The sequence below is a fragment of the Pseudophryne corroboree genome (genome assembly GCF_028390025.1).
Source record: "Pseudophryne corroboree isolate aPseCor3 chromosome 10 unlocalized genomic scaffold, aPseCor3.hap2 SUPER_10_unloc_4, whole genome shotgun sequence".
Lineage (NCBI taxonomy): Eukaryota > Metazoa > Chordata > Amphibia > Anura > Myobatrachidae > Pseudophryne > Pseudophryne corroboree.
Window position 1 is genome coordinate 328,447 of NW_026967475.1, and position 22,631 is coordinate 351,077.

Consider the following 22,631-nt stretch of genomic DNA (forward strand, 5'->3'; position numbering starts at 1 on the left):
CCCCCACCTTTCACTGGGGCCCCCCTGTCTTAAGTGCCCCGGGCACCCCCAAGGCTTAATCCGGCCCTACATGCAGGTAGTTACTGAGCACTGCTAACACACACAGCGTGCAGGTAGTTACTGAGCACTGATAACACACACAGCGTGCAGGTAGGTACTGAGCACTGATAACACACACAGCGTGCAGGTAGTTACTGAGCACTGATAACACACACAGCGTGCAGGTAGGTACTGAGCACTGATAACATACACAGCGTGCAGGTAGTTACTGAGCAGTGATAACACACAGCGTGCAGATAGGTACTGAGCACTGATAACACACACAGCGTGCAGGTAGATACTGAGCCCTGATAACACACACAGCGTGCAGATAGGTACTGAGCAGAGATAACACACACAGCGTGCAGGTAGTTACTGAGCACTGATAACACACACAGCGTGCAGGTAGTTACTGAGCACTGATAACACACACAGCGTGCAGGTAGTTACTGAGCAGTGATAACACACAGCGTGCAGGTAGTTACTGAGCACTGATAACGCACACAGCGTGCAGGTAGTTACTGAGCACTGATAACACACACAGCGGGCAGGTAGTTACTGAGCAGTGATAACACACACAGCGTGCAGGTAGTTACTGATAACACACACAGCGTGCAGGTAGTTACTGAGCAGAGATAACACACACAGCGTGCAGGTAGTTACTGAGCACTGATAACACACAGAGCGTGCAGGTAGTTACTGAGCACTGATAACACACACAGCGTGCAGGTAGTTACTGAGCCCTGATAACACACACAGCGTGCAGGTAGTTACTGAGCACTGATAACACACACAGTGTGCAGGTAGTTACTGAGCCCTGATAACACATACAGCGTGCAGGTAGTTACTGAACACACACAGCGTGCAGGTAGGTACTGAGCACTGATAACACACACAGCGGGCAGGTAGTTACTGAGCACTGATAACACACACAGCGTGCAGGTAGTTACTGAGCACTGATAACACACACAGCGTGCAGGTAGTTACTGAGCCCTGATAACACATAAAGCGTGCAGGTAGGTACTGAGCAGTGATAACACACACAGCGTGCAGGTAGTTACTGAGCAGTGATAACACACAGCGTGCAGGTAGTTACTGAGCACTGATAACGCACACAGCGTGCAGGTAGTTACTGAGCACTGATAACACACACAGCGGGCAGGTAGTTACTGAGCCCTGATAACACACACAGCGTGCAGGTAGTTACTGATAACACACACAGCGTGCAGGTAGGTACTGAGCACTGATAACACACACAGCGTGCAGGTAGTTACTGAGCACTGATAACACACAGCGTGCAGGTAGGTACTGAGCACTGATAACACACACAGCGTGCAGGTAGTTACTGAGCCCTGATAACACACACAGCGTGCAGGTAGTTACTGATAACACACACATCGTGCAGGTAGTTACTGAGCACTGATAACACACACAGCGTGCAGATAGTTACTGAGCACTGATAACACACACAGCGTGCAGGTAGTAACTGAGCACTGATAACACACACAGCGTGCAGGTAGGTACTGAGCACTGATAACACACACAGCGTGCAGGTAGTTACTGAGCACTGATAACACACACACCGTGCAGGTAGTTACTGAGCCCTGATAACACACACAGCTTGCAGGTAGTTACTGAGCCCTGATAACACACACAGCGTGCAGGTAGTTACTGAGCAGAGATAACACACACAGCGTGCAGGTAGTTACTGAGCACTGATAACACACACAGCGTGCAGGTAGGTACTGAGCCCTGATAACACACACAGCGTGCAGGTAGTTACTGAGCAGAGATAACACACACAGCGTGCAGGTAGTTACTGAGCACTGATAACACACACAGCGTGCAGGTAGTTACTGAGCACTGATAACACACACAGCGTGCAGGTAGTTACTGAGCACTGATAACACACACAGCGTGCAGGTAGTTACTGAGCAGAGATAACACACACAGCGTGCAGATAGTTACTGAGCAGTGATAACACACACAGCGTGCAGGTAGTTACTGAGTAGTGATAACACACAGCGTGCAGGTATATACTGAGCACTGATAACACACACAGCGTGCAGGTAGTTACTGAGCCCTGATAACACACACAGCGTGTAGGTAGTTACTGAGACCTGATAACACACACAGCGTGCAGGTAGTTACTGAGCCCTGATAACACACACAGCGTGCAGGTAGTTACTGAGCACTGATAACACACACAGTGTGCAGGTAGTTACTGAGCAGTGATAACACACACAGCGTGCAGGTAGTTACTGAGTAGTGATAACACACACAGCGTGCAGGTAGTTACTGAGCCCTGATAACACACACAGCGTGTAGGTAGTTACTGAGACCTGATAACACACACAGCGTGCAGGTAGTTACTGAGCCCTGATAACACACACAGCGTGCAGGTAGTTACTGAGCCCTGATAACACACACAGCGTGCAGGTAGTTACTGAGCACTGATAACGCACACAGCGTGCAGGTAGTTACTGAGCACTGATAACACACACAGTGTGCAGGTAGTTACTGAGCACTGATAACACACACAGCGTGCAGGTAGTTACTGAGCAGTGATAACACACACAGCGTGCAGGTAGTTACTGAGCACTGATAACACACACAGCGTGCAGGTAGTTACTGAGCACTGATAACACACAGCGTGCAGGTAGTTACTGAGCACTGATAACACACACAGCGTGCAGGTAGTTACTGAGCACTGATAACACACACAGCGTGCAGGTAGTTACTGAGCAGTGATAACACACACAGCGTGCAGGTAGTTACTGAGCAGTGATAACACACACAGCGTGCAGGTAGTTACTGAGCACTGATAACACACACAGCGTGCAGGTAGTTACTGAGCACTGATAACACACACAGCGTGCAGGTAGGTACTGAGCCCTGATAACACACACAGCGTGCAGGTAGGTACTGAGCAGTGATAACACACACAGCGTGCAGGTAGTTACTGAGCACTGATAACACACACAGCGTGCAGGTAGTTACTGAGCACTGATAACACACACAGCGTGCAGGTAGTTACTGAGCACTGATAACACACACAGCGTGCAGGTAGGTACTGAGCCCTGATAACACACACAGCGTTCAGGTAGGTACTGAGCAGTGATAACACACACAGCGTGCAGGTAGGTACTGAGCAGTGATAACACACACAGCGTGCAGGTAGGTACTGAGCAGTGATAACACACACAGCGTGCAGGTAGTTACTGATAACACACACAGCGTGCAGGTAGTTACTGAGTAGTGATAACACACAGCGTGCAGGTAGTTACTGAGCAGTGATAACACACACAGCGTGCAGGTAGTTACTGAGTAGTGATAACACACACAGCGTGCAGGTAGTTACTGAGCACTGATAACACACACAGCGTGCAGGTAGTTACTGAGACCTGATAACACACACAGCGTGCAGGTAGTTACTGAGCCCTGATAACACACACAGCGTGCAGGTAGTTACTGAGCCCTGATAACACACACAGCGTGCAGGTAGTTACTGAGCACTGATAACGCACACAGCGTGCAGGTAGTTACTGAGCACTGATAACGCACACAGCGTGCAGGTAGTTACTGAGCACTGATAACACACACAGCGTGCAGGTAGTTACTGAGCCCTGATAACACACACAGCGTGCAGGTAGTTACTGAGCACTGATAACACACACAGCGTGCAGGTAGGTACTGAGCCCTGATAACACACACAGCGTGCAGGTAGGTACTGAGCAGTGATAACACACACAGCGTGCAGGTAGGTACTGAGCAGTGATAACACACACAGCGTGCAGGTAGGTACTGAGCAGTGATAACACACACAGCGTGCAGGTAGTTACTGATAACACACACAGCGTGCAGGTAGTTACTGAGCAGTGATAACACACACAGCGTGCAGGTAGTTACTGAGCAGTGATAACACACACAGCGTGCAGGTAGTTACTGATAACACACACAGCGTGCAGGTAGTTACTGAGCAGTGATAACACACACAGCGTGCAGGTAGTTACTGAGTAGTGATAACACACACAGCGTGCAGGTAGTTACTGAGCAGTGATAACACACACAGCGTGCAGGTAGTTACTGAGTAGTGATAACACACACAGCGTGCAGGTAGTTACTGAGCACTGATAACACACACAGCGTGCAGGTAGTTACTGAGCCCTGATAACACACACAGCGTGCAGGTAGTTACTGAGCCCTGATAACACACACAGCGTGCAGGTAGTTACTGATAACACACACAGCGTGCAGGTAGTTACTGAGCAGTGATAACGCACACAGCATGCAGGTAGTTACTGAGCCCTGATAACACACACAGCGTGCAGGTAGTTACTGATAACACACACAGCGTGCAGGTAGTTACTGAGCAGTGATAACACACACAGCGTGCAGGTAGGTACTGAGCACTGATAACACACACAGCGTGCAGGTAGTTACTGAGCACTGATAACACACACAGCGTGCAGGTAGTTACTGAGCACTGATAACGCACACAGCGTGCAGGTAGTTACTGAGCACTGATAACGCACACAGCGTGCAGGTAGTTACTGAGCACTGATAACACACACAGCGTGCAGGTAGTTACTGAGCCCTGATAACACACACAGCGTGCAGGTAGTTACTGAGCAGAGATAACACACACACAGCGTGCAGGTAGTTACTGAGCAGTGATAACACACACAGCGTGCAGGTAGTTACTGAGTAGTGATAACACACAGCGTGCAGGTAGTTACTGAGCCCTGATAACACACACAGCGTGCAGGTAGTTACTGAGCCCTGATAACACACACAGCGTGCAGGTAGTTACTGAGCCCTGATAACACACACAGCGTGCAGGTAGTTACTGAGCACTGATAACACACACAGTGTGCAGGTAGTTACTGAGCACTGATAACACACACAGCGTGCAGGTAGTTACTGAGCACTGATAACACACACAGCGTGCAGGTAGTTACTGAGCACTGATAACACACACAGCGTGCAGGTAGTTACTGAGCAGAGATAACACACACAGCGTGCAGGTAGTTACTGAGCCCTGATAACACACACAGCGTGCAGGTAGTTACTGAGCACTGATAACACACACAGCGTGCAGGTAGTTACTGAGCACTGATAACACACAGCGTGCAGGTAGTTACTGAGCACTGATAACACACAGCGTGCAGGTAGTTACTGAGCACTGATAACACACACAGCGTGCAGGTAGTTACTGAGCAGTGATAACACACACAGCGTGCAGGTAGTTACTGAGCACTGATAACACACACAGCGTGCAGGTAGTTACTGAGCACTGATAACACACACAGCGTGCAGGTAGTTACTGAGCACTGATAACACACAGCGTGCAGGTAGTTACTGAGCACTGATAACACACACAGCGTGCAGGTAGTTACTGAGCACTGATAACACACAGCGTGCAGGTAGTTACTGAGCCCTGATAACACACACAGCGTGTAGGTAGTTACTGAGCCCTGATAACGCACACAGCATGCAGGTAGTTACTGAGCAGTGATAACACACAGCGTGCAGGTAGTTACTGAGCAGTGATAACACACACAGCGTGCAGGTAGTTACTGAGCACTGATAACACACACAGCGTGCAGGTAGTTACTGAGCAGAGATAACACACACAGCGTGCAGGTAGTTACTGAGCCCTGATAACACACACAGCGTGCAGGTAGTTACTGAGCAGAGATAACACACACAGCGTGCAGGTAGTTACTGAGCCCTGATAACACACACAGCGTGCAGGTAGTTACTGAGCAGAGATAACACACACAGCGTGCAGGTAGTTACTGAGCACTGATAACACACACAGCGTGCAGGTAGTTACTGAGCAGTGATAACACACACAGCGTGCAGGTAGTTACTGAGCAGTGATAACACACACAGCGTGCAGGTAGTTACTGAGCACTGATAACACACACAGCGTGCAGGTAGTTACTGAGCACTGATAACACACACAGCGTGCAGGTAGTTACTGAGCAGAGATAACACACACAGCGTGCAGGTAGTTACTGAGCAGTGATAACACACAGCGGGCAGGTAGTTACTGAGCAGAGATAACACACACAGCGTGCAGGTAGTTACTGAGCAGTGATAACACACACAGCGTGCAGGTAGTTACTGAGCACTGATAACACACACAGCGTGCAGGTAGTTACTGAGCAGAGATAACACACACAGCGTGCAGGTAGTTACTGAGCACTGATAACACACACAGCGTGCAGGTAGTTACTGAGCAGTGATAACACACACAGCGTGCAGGTAGTTACTGAGCAGTGATAACACACACAGCGTGCAGGTAGTTACTGAGCACTGATAACACACACAGCGTGCAGGTAGTTACTGAGCACTGATAACACACACAGCGTGCAGGTAGGTACTGAGCACTGATAACACACACAGCGTGCAGGTAGGTACTGAGCAGTGATAACACACACAGCGTGCAGGTAGTTACTGAGCACTGATAACACACACAGCGTGCAGGTAGTTACTGAGCACTGATAACACACACAGCGTGCAGGTAGTTACTGAGCACTGATAACACACACAGCGTGCAGGTAGGTACTGAGCCCTGATAACACACACAGCGTGCAGGTAGGTACTGAGCAGTGATAACACACACAGCGTGCAGGTAGGTACTGAGCAGTGATAACACACACAGCGTGCAGGTAGTTACTGAGCAGTGATAACACACACAGCGTGCAGGTAGGTACTGAGCAGTGATAACACACACAGCGTGCAGGTAGGTACTGAGCAGTGATAACACACACAGCGTGCAGGTAGTTACTGAGCAGTGATAACACACACAGCGTGCAGGTAGGTACTGAGCAGTGATAACACACACAGCGTGCAGGTAGGTACTGAGCAGTGATAACACACACAGCGTGCAGGTAGGTACTGAGCAGTGATAACACACACAGCATGCAGGTAGGTACTGAGCAGTGATAACACACACAGCGTGCAGGTAGTTACTGAGCAGTGATAACACACACAGCGTGCAGGTAGTTACTGAGCAGTGATAACACACACAGCGTGCAGGTAGGTACTGAGCCCTGATAATACACACAGCGTGCAGGTAGGTACTGAACCCTGGCTCTTTACTGTGACGGCTGACCTGTACATGTTATTAATGGCTGCTGTGTGCACCTTCCTCTCCTCTCTCCCCAGTCGCCCTGGAATCTGGCGATGTGCCTCTGGTGTCCGTGCTCCCGGACCGTTTAGAGCAGAGGACAGACACAGATGGAAGAAATGAAGTGATCAGATGGCTACGTACCACCTTGCACCACTGTGTCCTATGGACCAGCGATAAGGGCCGCTACATCACTGTAGGTAAGGGATATTGTCACTTACCTATCGTTATGTGACGGGGGTGTCATGCATACAGTACTCTGGGTCAGAACTGTAGGTGGCAGCAGGAATGCAGTCACCGGCGGATGTGACCCTAACCTCGCTGGAGTCACCCCGTGTGCTCAGAGATCTCGCATGCGAAATCAGCCAATCAGGATCTGTCTCTCATCTCTGACGGACAGTAGCCGCCCAATGAAGGACGTGGTGTTTTGTGGATCAGGGGAGGACGTGGTGTTTTGTGGATCAGGGGAGGACATGGGCCCTCATTCCGAGTTGTTCGCTCGGTATTTTTCATCGCATCGCAGTGAAAATCCGCTTAGTACGCATGCGCAATGTTCGCACTGCGACTGCGCCAAGTAACTTTACTATGAAGAAAGTAATTTTACTCACGGCTTTTTCTTCGCTCCGGCGATCGTAATGTGATTGACAGGAAATGGGTGTTACTGGGCGGAAACACGGCGTTTCAGGGGCGTGTGGCTGAAAACGCTACCGTTTCCGGAAAAAACGCAGGAGTGGCCGGGGAAACGGTGGGAGTGCCTGGCCGAACGCTGGGTGTGTTTGTGACGTCAACCAGGAACGACAAGCACTGAACTGATCGCACAGGCAGAGTAAGTCTGGAGCTACTCTGAAACTGCTAAGTAGTTAGTAATCGCAATATTGCGAATACATCGGTCGCAATTTTAAGAAGCTAAGATTCACTCCCAGTAGGCGGCGGCTTAGCGTGTGTAACTCTGCTAAATTCGCCTTGCGACCGATCAACTCGGAATGAGGGCCATGGTGTTTTGTGGATCAGGGGAGGACGTGGTGTTTTGTGGATCAGGGGAGGACATGGTGTTTTGTGGATCAGGGGAGGATGTGGTATTTTGTGGATCAGGGGAGGAAATGGTGTTTTGTGGATAAGGGGAGGACATGGTGTTTTGTGGATCAGGGGAGGATGTGGTATTTTGTGGATCAGGGGAGGAAATGGTGTTTTGTGGATCAGGGTAGGACGTGGTGTTTTGTGAATCAGGTGAGGACGTGGTGTTTTGTGGATCAGGGGAGGACGTGGTGTTTTGTGGATCAGGGGAGGATGTGGTATTTTGTGGATCAGGGGAGGATGTGGTATTTTGTGGATCAGGGGAGGATGTGGTATTTTGTGGATCAGGGGAGGAAATGGTGTTTTGTGGATAAGGGGAGGACATGGTGTTTTGTGGATAAGGGGAGGACATGGTGTTTTGTGGATCAGGGGAGGATGTGGTGTTTTGTGGATCAGGGGAGGATGTGGTATTTTGTGGATCAGGGGAGGAAATGGTGTTTTGTGTATCAGGAGGACGTGGTGTTTTGTGGATCAGGGGAGGACGTGGTGTTTTGTGGATCGGGGGAGGACGTGGTGTTTTGTGGATCAGGGGAGGATGTGGTGTTTTGTGTATCAGGAGGACGTGGTGTTTTGTGGATCAGTGGAGGACGTGGTGTTTTGTGGATCAGGGGAGGATGTGGTGTTTTGTGTATCAGGAGGACGTGGTGTTTTGTGGATCAGTGGAGGACGTGGTGTTTTGTGGATCAGGGGAGGATGTGGTATTTTGTGGATCAGGGGAGGATGTGGTATTTTGTGGATCAGGGGAGGAAATGGTGTTTTGTGGATCAAGGGAGGACGTGGTGTTTTGTGGATCAGGGGAGGACGTGGTGTTTTATGGATCAGGGGAGGACGTGGTGTTTTGTGTATCAGGAGGACGTGGTGTTTTGTGTATCAGGGGAGGACGTGGTGTTTTGTGGATCGGGGGAGGACGTGGTGTTTTGTGGATCAGGGGAGGATGTGGTGTTTTGTGTATCAGGAGGACGTGGTGTTTTGTGGATCAGTGGAGGACGTGGTGTTTTGTGGATCAGGGGAGGATGTGGTGTTTTGTGGATAAGGGGAGGATGTGGTGTTTGTGGATCAGGGGAGGACGTGGTGTTTTGTGTATCAGGAGGACGTGGTGTTTTGTGCATCAGTGGAGGACGTGGTGTTTTGTGGATCAGTGGAGGATGTGGCGTTTTGTGGCATTTCCAGCCCTTTCTCAGCAGCTTTTCTTGTGATAAATGTGGCCGGTGAGGATTCAGCCTCACACGCACACAGTCCAGCTGTTGTCACTTAAGCACCACAGCTATTCAGGATTTCTCTGCATAGAATGGTGATCGCGGCCCTAGGGCGCAATGTATCATGCATCACTTGCTGCGTGCGATACATCCCGCACTTATGGCAACGAATAGGATCACATGTACGAGCTGTGTATCGCGTTAGGAGCACCTCCGGTATTATGCCTCGGGAAGGGGGGGGGTTTAGGGTGGCCGCAGAGTGTTGTACCCCTGCAGACTCCGCCATCCGCACACTCTGATCTTGGCTCATTGTCTGACAGGTGAAAGGTGACGTCTGACGGTTCTAGCCCCACCTGAGTGTGATCTTAGTAAATGACCGTAACTGTGTTTCCCGTTCCCTTCCAGGTGTGTTTGTAGCGGTGCTCGTCCTCTCTGTCGCCTTCGCGGCTCATCTTCATCCCGCCAGCCGGGCCCCCGTCCTCTTCAGGCCAGACACTAATATACAGCTGCTCCTAGACCTCAAGTACAACCTGAGCGCCGAGGGAATATCCTGCGTCACCTGCTCCGGTAAGTGCCCGCCCACAGCTAAAGGGACGCCGGGCCTAATATACAGTTATACAGATCTATTGTATGTGTTACCTGCGGCACGTGTATGTGTGAGCGTTTCACACCTCGTCACCGCTGATAGTATCCTGGTTACAGGTGTGACCGCCACCGAGTGTTGGCGACTGTTCTCTGCAACCACCTGTAATATAAAGGTGATATAAAGTGTCCTTAGTGACGGGAAGTAAGCCGCGTGTGGGGAAATGCGGGTGCGTCCTTTAGTGACTGGAAGTAAGCTGCGTGTGGGGAAATGCGGGTGTGTCCTTTAGTGACTGGAAGTAAGCCGCGTGTGGGGAAATGCGTCCCTTAGTGACAGGAAGTAATCTGCGTGTGGGGAAATGCGTCCCTTAGTGACAGGAAGTAATCTGCGTGTGGGGAAATGCGGGTGTGTCCTTAGTGGCGGGAAGTAAGCCGCGTGTGGGGAAATGCGGGTGTGTCCCTTAGTGACGGGAAGTAAGCCGCGTGTGGGGAAATGCGGGTGTGTCCTTTAGTGACTGGAAGTAAGCCGCGTGTGGGGAAATGCGTCCCTTAGTGACGGGAAGTAAGCCGCATGCGGGGAAATGCGGGTGTGTCCTTAGTGACGGGAAGTAAGCCACGTGCGGGGAAATGTGGGTGTGTCCTTTAGTGATTGGAAGTAAGCCGCGTGTGGGGAAATGCGTCCCTTAGTGACAGGAAGTAAGCTGCGTGTGGGGAAATGCGGGTGTGTCCTTAGTGACGGGAAGTAAGCCGCGTGCGGGGAAATGCGGGTGTGTCCCTTAGTGACAGGAAGTAAGCTGCGTGTGGGGAAATGCGGGTGTGTCCTTAGTGACGGGAAGTAAGCCGCGTGCGGGGAAATGCGGGTGTGTCCTTAGTGACGGGAAGTAAGCTGCGTGTGGGGAAATGCGGGTGTGTCCTTAGTGGCGAGAAGTAAGCCGCGTGTGGGGAAATGCGGGTGTGTCCTTAGTGACGGGAAGTAAGCTGCGTGTGGGGAAATGCGGGTGTGTCCTTAGTGACAGGAAGTAAGCTGCGTGTGGGGAAATGCGGGTGTGTCCTTAGTGGCGGGAAGTAAGCCGCGTGTGGGGAAATATGGGTATGTCCTTAGTGACGGGAAGTAAGCTGCGTGTGGGGAAATGCGGGTGTGTCCTTAGTGGCGGGAAGTAAGCCGCGTGTGGGGAAATGTGGGTGCATCCTTAGTGACGGGAAGTAAGCCGCGTGTGGGGAAATATGGGTGTGTCCTTTAGTGACAGGTAGTAAGCCGCATGTGGGGAAATGCGGGTGTGTCCCTTAGTGATGGGAAGTAAGCCTCGTGCGGGGAAATGCAGGTGTGTCCCTTAGTGACAGGAAGTAAGCCGCTTGCGGGGAAATGCGGGTGTTTCCTTTAGTGACGGGAAGTAAGCCACGTGTGGGGAAATGCGGGCGTGTCCTTTAGTGATGGGAAGTAAGCCACGCGCGGGGAAATGCGGGTGTGTCCCTTAGTGACAGGAAGTAAGCCGCGTGCGGGGAAATGCGGGTGTGTCCCTTAGTGACGGGAAGTAAGCCACGTGTGGGGAAATGCGGGCGCGTCCTTTAGTGATGGGAAGTAAGCCTCGTGCGGGGAAATGCGGGTGTTCCCTTAGTGACAGGAAGTAAGCCGCGTGTGGGGAAATGCGGGCGTGTCCTTAGTGACGGGAAGTAAGCCGCATGTGGGGAAATGCGGGTGTGTCCCTTAGTGACGGGAAGTAAACCGCATGTGGGGAAATGCGGGTTTGTCCCTTAGTGATGGGAAGTAAGCCGCGTGTGGGGAAATGCTGGTGTGTCCCTTAGTGATGGGAAGTAAGCCACGTGTGGGGAAATGTGGGTGTGACCCTTAGTTACGGGAAGTAAGCCGCATGTGGGGAAATACGGGTGTGTCCTCAGTGACGGGAAGTAAGCCGCGTGTGGGGAAATGCGGGTGTGTCCCTTAGTGACGGGCAGTAAACCGCGCGTGGGGAAAAGCGGGCGTGTCCTAAGTGATAAGAAGTATGCCGCATGTGGGGAAATGCAGGTGTATTCTTTAGTGAAGGGAAGTAAGCCGCGTGTGGGGAAAAGCGGGTGTGTCCCTTAGTGACGGGAAGTAAGCCGTGTGTGGGGAAAAGCAGGTGTGTCCCTTAGTGACGGGAAGTAAGCCGCGTGTGGGAAAATGCGGGTGTGTTCCTCAGTGACGGGAAGTAAGCCGCGTGTGGAGAAATGCGGGTGTATCCCCTAGTGACGGGAAATAAGCAGCGTGTGGGAAAATGCGGGTGTGTCCCTTAGTGACGGGAAGTAAGCCGCGTGTGGGGAAATGCGGGTATGTCCCTTAGTGAGGGAAGTAAGCCGCGTGTGGGGAAATGCGGGTGTGTCCTTAGTGACAGGTATTAAGCCGCGTGTGGGGAAATGCGAATGTGTCCTTAATGACGGGAAGTAAGCCGCGTGTAAGGAAATGCGGGTGTGTCCTTAGTGACGGGAAGTAAGCCGCATGTGGGGAAATGCGGGTGTGCCCGTAGTGACGGGAAGTAAGCCGCGTGTGGGGAAATGCGGGTGTGTCTTTAGTGAGGGGAAGTAAGCAGCGTGTGGGGAAATGCGGGTGCGTCCCTTATTGACGGGAAGTAAGCCGCGTGTGGGGAAATGCGGGTGTGTCCTTAGTGACGAGAAGTAAGCCGCATGTGGTGAAATGAGGGTGCATTCTCTAGTGACGGGAAGTAAGCCGTGTGTGGGGAAAAGCGGGTGTGTCCCTTAGTGACGGGAAGTAAGCCGCGTGTGGGGAAAATCGGGTGTGTCCTTTAGTGATGGGAAGTAAGACCGCGTGTGGGGAGAAGCGGGTGTGTCCTTTAGTGATGGGAAGTAAGCCGCGTGTGGGGAAATGCGGGTGTGTCCCCTAGTGACGGGAAATAAGCAGCGTGTGGGGAAATGCGTGTGTGTCCCTTAGTGACGGGAAGTAAGCAGCGTGTGAGGAAATGCGGGTGTGTCCCTTAGTGACGGGAAGTAAGCTGCGTGTGGGGAAATGCGGGTGTGTCCCTTAGTGAGGAGAAGTAAGCCGCGTGTGGGGAAATGCGGGTGTGTCCCTTAGTGATGGGAAGTAAGCCGCGTGTGGGGAAATGCGGGTGTGTCCCTTAGTGATGGGAAGTAAGCCGCGTGTGGGGAAATGCGGGTGTGTTCCTTAGTGATGGGAAGTAAGCCACGTGTGGGGAAATGCGTCCCTTAGTGACAGGAAGTAAGCCGCGTGTGGGGAAATGCGTCCCTTAGTGACAGGAAGTAATCTGCGTGTGGGGAAATGCGGGTGTGTCCTTAGTGGCGGGAATTAAGCCGCGTGTGGTGAAATGCGGGTGTGTCCTTAGTGACGGGAAGTAATCTGCGTGTGGGGAAATGCGGGTGTGTCCTTAGTGACGGGAAGTAAGCTGCGTGTGGGGAAATGCGGGTGTGTCCTTAGTGGCGGGAAGTAAGCCACGTGCGGGGAAATGCGGATGTGTCCTTTAGTGACTGGAAGTAATCCGCGTGTGGGGAAATGCGTCCCTTAGTGACAGGAAGTAAGTTGCGTGTGGGGAAATGCGGGTGTGTCCTTAGTGACGGGAAGTAAGCTGCGTGTGGGGAAATGCGTCCCTTAGTGACAGGAAGTAAGCTGCGTGTGGGGAAATGCGGGTGTGTCCTTAGTGACGGGAAGTAAGCCGCGTGAGTGGAAATGCGGGTGTGTCCTTAGTGACGGGAAGTAAGCTGCGTGTGGGGAAATGCGGGTGTGTCCTTTAGTGACAGGTAGTAAGCCGCATGTGGGGAAATGCGGGTGTGTCCCTTAGTGACAGGAAGTAAGCCGCTTGCGGGGAAATGCGGGTGTGTCCCTTAGTGACAGGAAGTAAGCCGCGTGTGGGGAAATGCGGGTGTGTCCTTTAGTGACAGGAAGTAAGCCGCATGTGGGGAAATGCGGTCGTGTCCATAGTGACGGGAAGTAAGCCGCATGTGGGGAAATGCGGGTGTGTCCCTTAGTGACGGGAAGTAAGCCGCATGTGGGGAAATGCGGGTTTGTCCCTTAGTGATGGGAAGTAAGCCGCGTGTGGGGAAATGCGGGTGTGTCCCTTAGTGATGGGAAGTAAGCCACGTGTGGGGAAATGTGGGTGTGACCCTTAGTTACGGGAAGTGAGCCGCATGTGGGGAAATACGGGTGTGTCCTTAGTGACGGGAAGTAAGCCGCGTGTGGGGAAAAGCGGGTGTGTCCTAAGTGATAAGAAGTATGCCGCATGTGGGGAAATGCGGGTGTATTCTTTAGTGACGGGAAGTAAGCCGCGTGTGGGGAAAAGCGGGTGTGTCCCTTAGTGACGGGAAGTAAGCCGCGTGTGGGGAAAAGCAGGTGTGTTCCTCAGTGACGGGAAGTAAGCCGCGTGTGGGGAAATGCGGGTGTATCCCCTAGTGACGGGAAATAAGCAGCGTGTGGGGAAATGCAGGTGTGTCCCTCAGTGACGGGAAGTAAGCCGCGTGTGGGGAAATGCGGGTGTGTCCCTTAGTGAGGGAAGTAAGCCGCGTGTGGGGAAGTGCGGGTGTGTCCTTAGTGACAGGTAGTAAGCCGCGTGTGGGGAAATGCGAATGTGTCCTTAAAGACGGGAAGTAAGCCGCGTGTGGGGAAATGCGGGTGTGTCCTTAGTGACGGGAAGTAAGCCGCGTGTGGGGAAATGCGGGTGTGTCCGTAGTGACGGGAAGTAAGCCGCGTGTGGGGAAATGCGGGTGTGTCCGTAGTGACGGGAAGTAAGCCGCGTGTGGGGAAATGCGGGTGTGTCCGTAGTGACGGGAAGTAAGCCGCGTGTGGGGAAATGCGGGTGTGTCCTTAGTGACGGGAAGTAAGCAGCGTGTGGGGAAATGCGGGTACGTCCCTTAGTGATGGGAAGTAAGCCGCGTGTGGTGAAATGAGGGTGCGTTCTCTAGTGACGGGAAGTAAGCCACGTGTGGGTAAATGCGGGTGTGTCCCGTAGTGATGGGGGAAGTAAGCCGCGTGCTGGGAAATGCGGGTGTGTCCTTAGTGACGGGAAGTAAGCTGCGTGTGGGGAAATGCGGGTGTGTCCTTAGTGGCGGGAAGTAAGCCGCGTGTGGGGAAATGCGGGTGCGTCCTTAGTGATGGGAAGTAAGCTGCGTGTGGGGAAATGCGGGTGTGTCCTTAGTGATGGGAAGTAAGCTGCGTGTGTGGAAATGCGGGTGTGTCCTTAGTGGCGGGAAGTAAGCCGCGTGTGGGGAAATGCGGGTGCGTCCTTAGTGACGGGAAGTAAGCCGCGTGTGGGGAAATACGGGTGTGTCCTTTAGTGACAGGTAGTAAGCAGCATGTGAGGAAATGCGGGTGCGTCCTTAGTGATGGGAAGTAAGCCTCGTGCGGGGAAATGCGGGTGTGTCCCTTAGTGACAGGAAGTAAGCCGCTTGCGGGGAAATGCGGGTGTATCCTTAGTGACAGGAAGTAAGCCGCGTGTGGGGAAATGCGGGTGTGTCCCTTAGTGACGGGAAGTAAGCCACGTGTGGGGAAATGCGGGCGTGTCCTTTAGTGATGGGAAGTAAGCCTCGTGCGGGTAAATGCGGGTGTGTCCCTTAGTGACAGGAAGTAAGCCGTATGCGGGAAAATGCGGGTGTGTCCCTTAGTGACGGGAAGTTAGCCACGTGTGGGGAAATGCGGGCGCGTCCTTTAGTGATGGGAAGTAAGCCTCGTGCGGGGAAATGCGGGTGTGTCCCTTAGTGACAGGAAGTAAGCCTCGTGTGGGGAAATGCGGGCGTGTCCTTAGTGACGGGAAGTAAGCCGCATATGGGGAAATGCGGGTGTGTCCCTTAGTGACGGGAAGTAAACCGCATGTGGGGAAATGCGGGTGTGTCCTTAGTGACGGGAAGTAAGCAGCGTGTGGGGAAATGCGGGTACGTCCCTTAGTGATGGGAAGTAAGCCGCGTGTGGTGAAATGAGGGTGCGTTCTCTAGTGATGGGAAGTAAGCCGCGTGTGGGGAAATGCGGGTATGTCCCTTAGTGATGGGAAGTAAGCCACGTGTGGGGAAATGCGTCCCTTAGTGACAGGAAGTAATCTGCGTGTGGGGAAATGCGGGTGTGTCCTTAGTGGCGGGAAGTAAGCCGCGTGTGGGGAAATGCGGGTGTGTCCCTTAGTGACGGGAAGTAATCTGCGTGTGGGGAAATGCGGGTGTGTCCTTAGTGACGGGAAGTAAGCTGCGTGTGGGGAAATGCGGGTGTGTCCTTAGTGGCGGGAAGTAAGCCACGTGCGGGTAAATGCGGGTGTGTCCTTTAGTGACTGGAAGTAAGCCGCGTGTGGGGAAATGCGTCCCTTAGTGACAGAAAGTAAGCTGCGTGTGGGGAAATGCGGGTGTGTCCTTAGTGACGGGAAGTAAGCTGCGTGTGGGGAAATGCGTCCCTTAGTGACAGGAAGTAAGCTGCGTTTGGGGAAATGCGGGTGTGTCCTTAGTGACAGGTAGTAAGCCGCGTGCGTGGAAATGCGGGTGTGTCCTTAGTGACGGAAGTAAGCTGCGTGTGGGGAAATGCGGGTTTGTCCCTTAGTGACGGGAAGTAAACCGCATGTGGGGAAATGCGGGTTTGTCCCTTAGTGATGGGAAGTAAGCCGCGTGTGGGGAAATGCTGGTGTGTCCCTTAGTGATGGGAAGTAAGCCACGCGTGGGGAAATGTGGGTGTGACCCTTAGTTACGGGAAGTAAGCCGCATGTGGGGAAATACGGGTGTGTCTTTAGTGACGGGAAGTAAGCCGCGTGTGGGGAAATGCGGGTGTGTCCCTTAGTGACGGGCAGTAAACCGCGCGTGGGGAAAAGCGGGCGTGTCCTAAGTGATAAGAAGTATGCCGCATGTGGGGAAATGCGGGTGTATTCTTTAGTGAAGGGAAGTAAGCCGCGTGTGGGGAAAAGCGGGTGTGTCCCTTAGTGACGGGAAGTAAGCCGTGTGTGGGGAAAAGCAGGTGTGTCCCTTAGTGACGGGAAGTAAGCCGCGTGTGGGAAAATGCGGGTGTGTTCCTCAGTGACGGGAAGTAAGCCGCGTGTGGAGAAATGCGGGTATATCCCCTACTGACGGGAAATAAGCAGCGTGTGGGGAAATGCGGGAGTGTCCCTTAGTGACGGGAAGTAAGCCGCGTGTGGGGAAATGCGGGTGTGTCCCTTAGTGAGGGAAGTAAGCTGCGTGTGGGGAAATGCGGGTGTGTCCTTAGTGACAGGTATTAAGCCGCGTGTGGGGAAATGCGAATGTGTCCTTAATGACGGGAAGTAAGCGGCGTGGAAGGAAATGCGGGTGTGTCCTTAGTGACGGGAAGTAAGCCGCGTGTGGGGAAATACGGGTGTGTCCTTTAGTGACAGGTAGTAAGCAGCATGTGAGGAAATGCGGGTGCGTCCTTAGTGATGGGAAGTAAGCCTCGTGCGGGGAAATGCGGGTGTGTCCCTTAGTGACAGGAAGTAAGCCGCTTGCGGGGAAATGCGGGTGTATCCTTAGTGACAGGAAGTAAGCCGCGTGTGGGGAAATGCGGGTGTGTCCCTTAGTGACGGGAAGTAAGCCACGTGTGGGGAAATGCGGGCGTGTCCTTTAGTGATGGGAAGTAAGCCTCGTGCGGGTAAATGCGGGTGTGTCCCTTAGTGACAGGAAGTAAGCCGTATGCGGGAAAATGCGGGTGTGTCCCTTAGTGACGGGAAGTTAGCCACGTGTGGGGAAATGCGGGCGCGTCCTTTAGTGATGGGAAGTAAGCCTCGTGCGGGGAAATGCGGGTGTGTCCCTTAGTGACAGGAAGTAAGCCTCGTGTGGGGAAATGCGGGCGTGTCCTTAGTGACGGGAAGTAAGCCGCATATGGGGAAATGCGGGTGTGTCCCTTAGTGACGGGAAGTAAACCGCATGTGGGGAAATGCGGGTGTGTCCTTAGTGACGGGAAGTAAGCAGCGTGTGGGGAAATGCGGGTACGTCCCTTAGTGATGGGAAGTAAGCCGCGTGTGGTGAAATGAGGGTGCGTTCTCTAGTGATGGGAAGTAAGCCGCGTGTGGGGAAATGCGGGTATGTCCCTTAGTGATGGGAAGTAAGCCACGTGTGGGGAAATGCGTCCCTTAGTGACAGGAAGTAATCTGCGTGTGGGGAAATGCGGGTGTGTCCTTAGTGGCGGGAAGTAAGCCGCGTGTGGGGAAATGCGGGTGTGTCCCTTAGTGACGGGAAGTAATCTGCGTGTGGGGAAATGCGGGTGTGTCCTTAGTGACGGGAAGTAAGCTGCGTGTGGGGAAATGCGGGTGTGTCCTTAGTGGCGGGAAGTAAGCCACGTGCGGGTAAATGCGGGTGTGTCCTTTAGTGACTGGATGTAAGCCGCGTGTGGGGAAATGCGTCCCTTAGTGACAGAAAGTAAGCTGCGTGTGGGGAAATGCGGGTGTGTCCTTAGTGACGGGAAGTAAGCTGCGTGTGGGGAAATGCGTCCCTTAGTGACAGGAAGTAAGCTGCGTTTGGGGAAATGCGGGTGTGTCCTTAGTGACAGGTAGTAAGCCGCGTGCGTGGAAATGCGGGTGTGTCCTTAGTGACGGAAGTAAGCTGCGTGTGGGGAAATGCGGGTTTGTCCCTTAGTGACGGGAAGTAAACCGCATGTGGGGAAATGCGGGTTTGTCCCTTAGTGATGGGAAGTAAGCCGCGTGTGGGGAAATGCTGGTGTGTCCCTTAGTGATGGGAAGTAAGCCACACGTGGGGAAATGTGGGTGTGACCCTTAGTTACGGGAAGTAAGCCGCATGTGGGGAAATACGGGTGTGTCTTTAGTGACGGGAAGTAAGCCGCGTGTGGGGAAATGCGGGTGTGTCCCTTAGTGACGGGCAGTAAACCGCGCGTGGGGAAAAGCGGGGCGTGTCCTAAGTGATAAGAAGTATGCCGCATGTGGGGAAATGCGGGTGTATTCTTTAGTGAAGGGAAGTAAGCCGCGTGTGGGGAAAAGCGGGTGTGTCCCTTAGTGACGGGAAGTAAGCCGTGTGTGGGGAAAAGCAGGTGTGTCCCTTAGTGACGGGAAGTAAGCCGCGTGTGGGAAAATGCGGGTGTGTTCCTCAGTGATGGGAAGTAAGCCGCGTGTGGAGAAATGCGGGTATATCCCCTACTGACGGGAAATAAGCAGCGTGTGGGGAAATGCGGGAGTGTCCCTTAGTGACGGGAAGTAAGCCGCGTGTGGGGAAATGCGGGTGTGTCCCTTAGTGAGGGAAGTAAGCTGCGTGTGGGGAAATGCGGGTGTGTCCTTAGTGACAGGTATTAAGCCGCGTGTGGGGAAATGCGAATGTGTCCTTAATGACGGGAAGTAAGCGGCGTGGAAGGAAATGCGGGTGTGTCCTTAGTGACGGGAAGTAAGCCGCATGTGGGGAAATGCGGATGTGTCCGTAGTGATGGGAAGTAAGCAGCGTGTGGGGAAATGCGGGTGCGTCCCTTAGTGACGGGAAGTAAGCCGCGTGTGGGGAAATGCGGGTGTGTCCTTAGTGACAGGTATTAAGCCGCGTGTGGGGAAATGCGAATGTGTCCTTAATGACGGGAAGTAAGCCGCGTTAAGGAAATGCGGGTGTGTCCTTAGTGACGGGAAGTAAGCCGCATGTGGGGAAATGCGGGTGTGTCCGTAGTGACGGGAAGTAAGATGCGTGTGGGGAAATGCGGGTGTGTCCTTAGTGATGGGAAGTAAGCAGCGTGTGGGGAAATGCGGGTGCGTCCCTTAGTGACGGGAAGTAAGCTGCGTGTGGGGAAATGCGGGTGTGTCCTTAGTGACGAGAAGTAAGCCGCATGTGGTGAAATGAGGGTGCATTCTCTAGTGACGGGAAGTAAGCCGTGTGTGGGGAAAAGCGGGTGTGTCCCTTAGTGACTGGAAGTAAGCCGCATGTGGGGAATAGCGGGTGTGTCCCTTAGTGACGGGAAGTAAGCCGCGTGTGGGGAGAAGCGGGTGTGTCCTTTAGTGATGGGAAGTAAGCCGCGTGTGGGGAAATGTGGGTGTGTCCCCTAGTGACGGGAAATAAGCAGCGTGTGGGGAAATGCGTGTGTGTCCCTTAGTGACGGGAAGTAAGCAGCGTGTGAGGAAATGCGGGTGTGTCCCTTAGTGACGGGAAGTAAGCTGCGTGTGGGGAAATGCGGGTGTGTCCCTTAGTGACGAGAAGTAAGCCGCGTGTGGGGAAATGCGGGTGTGTCCCTTAGTGATGGGAAGTAAGCCGCGTGTGGGGAAATGCGGGTGTGTCCCTTAGTGATGGGAAGTAAGCCGCGTGTGGGGAAATGTGGGTGTGTCCCTTAGTGATGGGAAGAAAGCCACGTGTGGGGAAATGCGTCCCTTAGTGACAGGAAGTAAGCCGCGTGTGGGGAAATGCGTCCCTTAGTGACAGGAAGTAATCTGCGTGTGGGGAAATGTGGGTGTGTCCTTAGTGGCGGGAATTAAGCCGCGTGTGGGGAAATGCGGGTGTGTCCTTAGTGACAGGAAGTAATCTGCGTGTGGGGAAATGCGGGTGTGTCCTTAGTGATGGGAAGTAAGCTGCGTGTGGGGAAATGCGGGTGTGTCCTTAGTGGCGGGAAGTAAGCCACGTGCGGGGAAATGCGGGTGTGTCCTTTAGTGACTGGAAGTAAGCCGCGAGTGGGGAAATGCGTCCCTTAGTGACTGGAAGTAAGCTGCGTGTGGGGAAATGCGGGTGTGTCCTTAGTGACGGGAAGTAAGCTGCGTGTGGGGAAATGCGTCCCTTAGTGACAGGAAGTAAGCTGCGTGTGGGGAAATGCGGGTGTGTCCTTAGTGACGGGAAGTAAGCCGCGTGAGGGGAAATGCGGGTGTGTCCTTAGTGACGGGAAGTAAGCTGCGTGTGGGGAAATGCGGGTGTGTCCTTAGTGGTGGGAAGTAAGCCGCGTGTGGGGAAATGCGGGTGCGTCCTTAGTGACGGGAAGTAAGCTGCGTGTGGGGAAATGCGGGTGTGTCCTTAGTGACGGGAAGTAAGCTGCGTGTGGGGAAATGCGGGTGTGTCCTTAGTGGCGGGAAGTAAGCCGCGTGTGGGGAAATGCGGGTGCGTCCTTAGTGAAGGGAAGTAAGCCGCGTGTGGGGAAATACGGGTGTGTCCTTTAGTGACAGGTAGTAAGCCGCATGTGGGGAAATGCGGGTGTGTCCCTTAGTGATGGGAAGTAAGCCTCGTGCGGGGAAATGCGGGTGTGTCCCTTAGTGACAGGAAGTAAGCCGCTTGCGGGGAAATGCGGGTGTGTCCCTTAGTGACAGGAAGTAAGCCGCATGTGGGGAAATGCGGGTTTGTCCCTTAGTGATGGGAAGTAAGCCGCGTGTGGGGAAATGCGGGTGTGTCCCTTAGTGATGGGAAGTAAGCCACGTGTGGGGAAATGTGGGTGTGACCCTTAGTTACGGGAAGTGAGCCGCATGTGGGGAAATACGGGTGTGTCCTTAGTGACGGGAAGTAAGCCGCGTTTGGGAAATGCGTGTGTGTCTTAGTGACGGGAAGTAAACCGCGCGTGGGGAAAAGCGGGCATGTCCTAAGTGATAAGAAGTATGCCGCATGTGGGGAAATGCGGGTGTATTCTTTAGTGACGGGAAGTAAGCCGCGTGTGGGGAAAAGCGGGTGTGTCCCTTAGTGACGGGAAGTAAGCCGCGTGTGTGGAAAAGCAGGTGTGTTCCTCAGTGACGGGAAGTAAGCCGCGTGTGGGGAAATGCGGGTGTATCCCCTAGTGACGGGAAATAAGCAGCGTATGGGGAAATGCGGGTGTGTCCCTCAGTGAGGGAAGTAAGCCGCGTGTGGGGAAATGCGGGTGTGTCCTTAGTGACAGGTATTAAGCCGCGTGTGGGGAAATGCGAATGTGTCCTTAATGACGGGAAGTAAGCCGCGTGTAAGGAAATGCGGGTGTGTCCTTAGTGACGGGAAGTAAGCCGCATGTGGGGAAATGCGGGTGTGCCCGTAGTGACGGGAAGTAAGCCGCGTGTGGGGAAATGCGGGTGTGTCTTTAGTGACGGGAAGTAAGCAGCGTGTGGGGAAATGCGGGTGCGTCCCTTATTGACGGGAAGTAAGCCGCGTGTGGGGAAATGCGGGTGTGTCCTTAGTGACGAGAAGTAAGCCGCATGTGGTGAAATGAGGGTGCATTCTCTAGTGACGGGAAGTAAGCCGTGTGTGGGGAAAAGCAGGTGTGTCCCTTAGTGACGGGAAGTAAGCCACGTGTGGGGAAAATCGGGTGTGTCCCTTAGTGACGGGAAGTAAGCCGCGTGTGGGGAGAAGCGGGTGTGTCCTTTAGTGATGGGAAGTAAGCCGCGTGTGGGGAAATGCGGGTGTGTCCCCTAGTGACGGGAAATAAGCAGCGTGTGGGGAAATGCGTGTGTGTCCCTTAGTGACGGGAAGTAAGCAGCGTGTGAGGAAATGCGGGTGTGTCCCTTAGTGACGGGAAGTAAGCTGCGTGTGGGGAAATGCGGGTGTGTCCCTTAGTGAGGAGAAGTAAGCCGCGTGTGGGGAAATGCGGGTGTGTCCCTTAGTGATGGGAAGTAAGCCGCGTGTGGGGAAATGCGGGTGTGTCCCTTAGTGATGGGAAGTAAGCCGCGTGTGGGGAAATGCGGGTGTGTTCCTTAGTGATGGGAAGTAAGCCACGTGTGGGGAAATGCGTCCCTTAGTGACAGGAAGTAAGCCGCGTGTGGGGAAAT

At 53.3% G+C, this 22,631-nt stretch overlaps 1 protein-coding gene across 2 annotated transcripts in view; it reads left to right on the forward strand.

Annotated features, from left to right (window-relative positions):
• DISP3 (dispatched RND transporter family member 3) overlaps window positions 1-22,631 on the forward strand; it is a 546,610-nt gene that overhangs the window by 239,733 nt on the left and 284,246 nt on the right. For both annotated transcript variants that reach the window (XM_063948697.1, XM_063948698.1), the window contains exons 9-10: window positions 7,219-7,380; window positions 9,856-10,017. In XM_063948697.1, the coding sequence (XP_063804767.1) occupies window positions 7,219-7,380; window positions 9,856-10,017 (324 nt within the window). The remainder of the gene's footprint in view (window positions 1-7,218; window positions 7,381-9,855; window positions 10,018-22,631) is intronic.